This window comes from Notamacropus eugenii, chromosome 1 (genome assembly GCF_028372415.1).
Source record: "Notamacropus eugenii isolate mMacEug1 chromosome 1, mMacEug1.pri_v2, whole genome shotgun sequence".
NCBI lineage: Eukaryota > Metazoa > Chordata > Mammalia > Diprotodontia > Macropodidae > Notamacropus > Notamacropus eugenii.
This window is the reverse complement of record NC_092872.1, coordinates 365,591,079-365,597,293: the sequence shown is the minus strand read 5'-3', so window position 1 is coordinate 365,597,293 and position 6,215 is coordinate 365,591,079. Positions and strand designations below refer to the sequence as shown.

Below are 6,215 nucleotides of genomic sequence, written 5' to 3'. Positions count from 1 at the left end.
AGCAATGCTCCCCCTCATTGAAGGTCTTTGAAGTAGATGACCTGCTTACTTGTCAGGTACATTATTATCATAGTGGAGATTTCTTTCAGGTGTGTGTTGGGACTAGGTAGCTCTACTTGTGTTCTCTTCTAATTCTAAAATTCCTGTGACTGTGGTCCCTTCTAGCTTAAATTAATGATCCTCTGAATAGACTCCTGAGAGGGGGCATTCCTAAAGGTCTGCTTTTGCCAGCTTGTGTTCCCCTAGGTCTTGGAAATGATATTAAAAGTTGGGTCCAGGTGTGGGGTAGAGAGCTTGGAAGGTGGGTGGTACCTAGTGGATTACATGTAGAACCCTGGGACAAAATGTTTACTAAGAAACCTTTTCCTTCAATGATCCATTCAGAATAGTTTTTTTCAGGAAAAATAAAAAGTCATGGAATTACATTGACATTATATTATAGTCTAATGACTAATGACATTACATTATAATGTCTTCCTCCAAGGTGATATTATATTACCTATTTGCTTATTGCTTTCAAAAAGGAATCACTGCTCGGTCAACCTATGTGCGCACACACACACACAATTACCTTAAGCAGAGGAAGTTTGGAATTTTAGGAAACAGAAGCCTGATAACATCTCATGGTCTCAAGCAGAGGACAAGGAGTGCAACACTAAATAAAAAGAAAACTGTTAAGGGAAAAGTGGAAGCCAAAAGACCATATGGCTAAGATTGGATGCTAGCAGAAAGTCTGGGTTGGATACTTATTTGTTTAAGCCTCATTGACCCAACTGTTGCTGTCAAGAACATGGGGCCTGGTGGCTGGCTGCCTTGGTGGGTAGGAGAAAGGAAGAAGGGAAGGAATGGGAAGAAAGAGGAAAATGAGGACCTTTCCCCATCACTGGTGACTCATGGAAAGCCCGTCATAAATCAGGGCTAGTGCTATCTATGTAACAGCTTAGTAAACATATCCATGAGGTTCTTTTTTCACTGCTGTCTCCTTCACTCCCTTAACATTTAAGAAAATTGCTGCTCCAGAGTTCAGGTATGTTCTAAGGGAAAGGTGAAAAGTAGGAGTGGGAATTGAGTGGTTGAAATCTAAAGAGGAGGTGGTGGAGGTGAAGGTGGGCATGAGTGACAGATACTTCTCTATTCCAGAGACTGTCCTGGCAGTAACCAGAGACCCTTGACATCAACCTTGACATGCTTTGTTTGCCTCATTGCCTTGCTCCCTTGGCTACTGCTAGGGGTGTGTATTGGCTCCAGCTGGCAAATGGACAAGTTTTTCTTCCTGGAAGGCCTCTTGGCTTAAGAATTGGTTTTCTCTTTCTATTTTTCCCCACCCCAGACAGCTAGTAGATGGGTAGACCCAGACCAGGCCTGGCCTGGCCTTCATCTTGGTTTCACAGTGTCCCAAAGTATATTTTAGGCCCTCAACCCCTTTCAAAAAAACATCTTTTATAGGGTGACATGGCAGCAGTAATTCCCTTGACCTCTGATTTCCACAACTCAAGTGAACAGAGAGAAGGGCACAGACCCTACTCTCCAACAAACCCTGGCTATCTTTCCCCAGAGTCCTCAAGGCGAGCATCCTCATACTCTCTTACTGGTCTGATACTCCTCCCCTCCCCACTTTTGGCAGGAGTCACACAAGGAAGAGTGCTAGGGGCTTTCCCCAGAGATTGGCAGCAAGCTGGGACCCAGCCAAAGTTAGCAACAACCACACTGTCTTCAAGCCCCAAAGGACTTCCCCCCCTGTCAGTGTAGACTAAGCCAGAAGAAACTAGACAAATTGTAATCCTCCCCTCTCCTCCCTCCACCCCCCTCTTCTAGGCTACCCTAGTCAGAAAAGGCCTCAGTCTCCCCTAGGGCCTTCAGAAAATCCCCAGTCTGCCTCAACTAGAACCACTGTTTAGGTTCTTTCCTCCTCTTGGGAAAAATGCATCCAACCACAACTCTTTATTTTCTTTTTAATTTTCTGAAGGATAGTACACCACATATCCCATTGGCAGTAAAGCGCATTCAATGTGTTTTATAAGCCAAACAGTCACTTTGTTTAAGCAAACACAATTACAAAGTAAAAATAAAACCACAAAATAATGAACTGCATGTTCATAACATACAAAAAATCCGCTGCCTACTCAGTAGGTAAACTACAACATTCCAACTCCTGAATATATTTATAAATTTACATTTTCAGTTACAAAAATAGACTTTTGAGAGTTCAGATTTAGTTTAGTTTTTGTTTTTTTGCTGCTTACATTCCGGAGAAATGAAAGCAGAGCTCAGCCCTCTTTCCCCATTCTTGCTCCCAAAGCCTCCCTGGAATCGTCTTTCCCTGCCTCCCCACCCCATTAAGGCCAGAGGTGGGTAATAATACTCATTCCTACACAACTGTACGTGTCAAGGCGTCAGCGAGGCATTCACACAAAAAGGCACCAAGACATGGAACTTTGAAAACAAAATAAGGGGGGGGGGGGGAACGGAAAAAAAACAACTTTTTTTTTGCCACATGTGAGAGTACAAGTTGGTTTGATATTTACAAAGTAAACGGAACATCACTCTGACACATGCTGAATAATACCTAAAAATTGCTGTTTCAAAAAGAAGCTTCAAACTCATCATCACAGCATCTCACAAAAAAAAAGAATCACCATTGCTCAACGTTTTTCTTTGTCTTTTTCCCCCTTAAACAAAATGAGGTCCTAGTTTCCAAATAATTACAATATGAATATGCAAATTGTCTTCACATCAAGAGTACCCCAAGAAAAACAAAATCCATGGCACGGACACTGTACAGGGGCAAAAAGGAAAGGGGCTGAGGCTTCAAAGCTCAGTTTCCCCATCTTACCAACTCAATTTTCTAGCATCAAAGGGAGAGATAGGGAGGGCAGTGATGGAAATGAAACTGAAATGATATATCCAAAATCCATGCAAGTCAAGTCCTTTGAATAGAAGGTGAAGAACTTGGACATGGTTGTTTCAGGCAGCTGAAGTCAAAGGGTAATAGGGGATGATGAGAAAGGGAAACAGGGTAGAAAGGGTTATTGATGAATATTCCCCACTCATATTTTGGGGACTGGGAAGCAGGGTCAGAACTCTTTAAGGTATGAGTCCTCCCCCTTTTCCCACCTGGCCATCTTCCCCTCCTGTCCCAGTTGAGTCTCATGTAGGGGTTTGTTTTTGGTTTTGTTTTGTTGGGGTTTTTTTAGCATATTTCAATTGTCCTGGGAGAAAATGTGGCCGTCATGTCCGAAAGCGCTGTTGACGCGCTGAAGGAGTTGGTGACGGCTGAGGAGGGGAAGCTGGTAATACCTTGGGGTGGAAAGGCAGAAGTGACAGAGGAGTACGTGGTAGCCACAGAGGGTGAGGGGAAGCCACTGTGCGCTGGAGAGGGGTAGGATGATGACACAGGAGAAGAATAGGAGGTGGGTACTGGAGATGGGTAGGAAGTGGTAGCAGGGGATGGGTAGGAGGTAGTGACAGGGGATGGGTATGAAGAGAGGGAGGAGGAGGCCACAGAGGCTGAGACACCCTTGTCTGCTTTCTTTTCTTTCTGTCGAAGGTGAATCTTTGTGTGCCTCTTGCGCTCATCACTCCGAGCAAACTTTCTCCCACAGATATCACAGGCAAAGGGCTTCTCTCCCGTGTGAGTACGGATGTGAGTGGTGAGGTGATCACTTCGGCTGAAATTTCGCATGCAGATGCGGCACTGGAAGGGCTTCTGGCCTGTGTGGATTCGGATATGGCGAGTCAGCTCATCAGAACGAGAAAAGCGCCTGTCACAGGACTCCACGGGGCAGGCGTAGGGACGCTCGTGGGGGGGTGTCTTGCTGGGTCTGTTAGGGTACTTGCGCATTCGACTTGGCTTGACAAGCTGAGACTGATAGGTGGTGTTGAGGGTCTTCAGATCTTGTGAGCCAGTCTGTGTGGCAAAAGCCTTGATGGTGGACAATGGGGTGAGGGAAGGCTGGGTTCGGCTCTCCAAGCTTGGAAAGGGTTTCTGATCTGGAGGGACCAACCCCAACTCACCCTGCTGCTGTGGGAACAGATAGTCTGGGATTATGGGCACCTGGAAGCTGCCCTTGGACGTGGGATAAGCAGGTGGTGGGTATTGGATAGCTGAGCCTGCTGAGTTAGGGAAGGCCTGGTTTTGTGGCTCAGGAAAGATCTCAGGGTTAGGAGTAGGAAATGTGGGAGCTGCTGAGTAGATAGGGCTGTTCTCACTGGATTGCACAGCACAGCTCAGTGGGGGACTCTGTGAGGAAGAGGAAGAGGAAGCTGTTGGAGATGGGGCTGCCGAAGAGGTAGCCGGTGGGTTACTCATGCTCACAAGTCCACTGACCAGGCTGAAAAGTGGCTCTGGCCACAGAGTGTTGCCACTGTTGGGGGCTGGCTCCAAGGAGAATCGGCCAGTGTAGGTAATTGGGGGCAACCGGGTGGGTTGATTAGGGTAGCTTGTCTCCGATAGCACCTTCTCCGTATTCAGTGGGATGTCAGGAAAAGTGTCTAGTGAGGAGGAAAAGAGAACAATCCGTGTTACTGGAGCAAGATCTTATTTGGAGAGGTAGAGAGCTGCTCCTGGCGGCCGCTGCTGCCATTGACTACTGGGCTGGTTAATAATTGATAGCAGCAGATTGCAATGTTCCTGGAAGAGCTCCAGCGGCAGAGCCCATTTCAACAACAGCTGACGCAAATATGGAGAATCCCCCCTCTACTGCAGTTACCAGGGCTCCGCATCACGGTAGGCAAGGGATTCCCAGCTAGTCCTGCCGCCGCCCCAGCAACACCAGGACCCCCCCCACCCTCCCCCTTCTTCTCGGAGAATTCCCAGCCCAGTGCATCAGTCCCTTTCTATAGGGGGACAGGGTTTGGCTCCTGTCTAGAGAGCTCATTTTTCCTCCTCAAAACAAGTCCTCCTCCACCCCCACCCACGCAGCCCCAGCACAGCTCCAGCCAAAACAACAGCCCAGGGATCCTCCAGCGGGCATGCCCGGGTCCAGGGCAGTACTTGGCCTCAGACAGACGGGATAGTGGGTACCGCGTCTTCCTTAGACAAACTCCCTCCCGGGCACAAACCCCCGGGGACTGAGAAGACGGGATGGGGACCTTTTTTTTTTTTGGTTTTGGTTTGTCTGCTCTAGGAAGGCTAGGAAAGAGCCTCTTCCTAATAGTGGCAAAGAACCCGGGGGCGGGAGGAGAGGCTAGGGGAAGGAAGTCCGTCGCTCTGGGCCACCGCTTACCTGCAGCCAGGTGCTCGAAGTGCTGCTCCCCAGCTTCCCCGGGGGGATTAAAACCACCGGTGCTGCCGCTGCTGCTGCCTCCTCCACCACCTCCCCCACCACCGCTGCCTTCAGGAGGTCCGCCGGCGGCGCCAAGAAACTGGGGGCCCCCCGAGCTCAGCAGCATCATCTCCTCCAGCTTGGGATAGTTGTCCATAGTGGGGGAGTGAGGGAACGAGCCGAAGGGATCTGAGATCTGCAGCGGGGACATCAGCTGCATCTCTGCCTTGGCCGCAGCCATTCTGGACCGGGCGGGCGCGGGGGTTAGGGCCGGAGGGGCACTTGTGCGGGGAGACTGGGCAGTTCACATGCGGGGTTCAGTGGAGCATGGTAAGGAGGCAGAAAATGTATTTTTTTTTGAGGGGGCTTCCTCCGGGCTCTGCCCCCGCAGGCTGCTGAGTGCGGAGGTGGCGCTGCTGCTGTTTGCGGAGGCTGGGGCTGGTCCCGGCGGCTGCGGCGGCTTGTTGCTGCTGCTGCGGTGGCGACGGCTGCGGCGGCTCCCCCACTTCTGCTGCCTGGAATCTCTCGCAACTCCCCCGGATCCGCCTCTATTTGAAGGGTTTGGAGTTGTGAGGCTCCTCCCCCTTCCTGACGTACATGGCTATATATGGGAAGCAGGAAGCCCTTATATGGCAGGGCGGGACAGGAGGACCCGACGTGACGCGAGGCCTCCCCTCTTGCCTCCCCTCCCCCCGCTCTCCCTGACCCCCTGGACTCCGGGGATCCCGGGGCCAGAGCCTGAGCCGGAGACCCCCGGGGCCCACGCCGAGGCTCCGGGGCTCCATCAAGCCCGCTGGGGCCCGGGCCGGGGCGGTGTTTTCCCCAACCCCCAGGCCTCGGTTTCCTCCTCCCACTCCCCCCTCCCACCCCGCCTCTGCCGGAAGCCCCGGGCAGCCGGGCCATATTGGGCCACACCAAATAAGGCACTGCCCAAATAAGGTCGGTTCCGGC

The 6,215-nt window shown here is 50.8% G+C and overlaps 1 protein-coding gene across 1 annotated transcript; it reads right to left on the bottom strand.

Moving 5' to 3' along the window:
* Positions 1–1,938: 1,938 nt before the first annotated feature.
* EGR1 (early growth response 1) lies at positions 1,939–5,793 on the bottom strand. Its single transcript, XM_072630415.1, has 2 exons — positions 5,226–5,793; positions 1,939–4,491 (listed from the first exon to the last, which is right to left on the bottom strand). Exons 1-2 carry the CDS (start codon positions 5,503–5,505, stop codon positions 3,191–3,193), a joined length of 1,581 nt encoding a protein of 526 aa, XP_072486516.1. The 5' UTR covers positions 5,506–5,793; the 3' UTR covers positions 1,939–3,190.
* Between the last annotated feature and the right edge of the window lie 422 nt (positions 5,794–6,215).

Excerpts from the sequence above, each read along its gene's own strand:
- EGR1 (XM_072630415.1), bottom strand. The coding sequence starts at position 5,505 with ATGGCTGCGGCCAAGGCAGAGATGCAGCTGATGTCCCCGCTGCAGATC. Across the intron at positions 4,492-5,225 it reads CTTCGAGCACCTGGCTGCAG|ACACTTTTCCTGACATCCCA; the intron begins GTAAGCGGTGGC and ends CCTCCTCACTAG.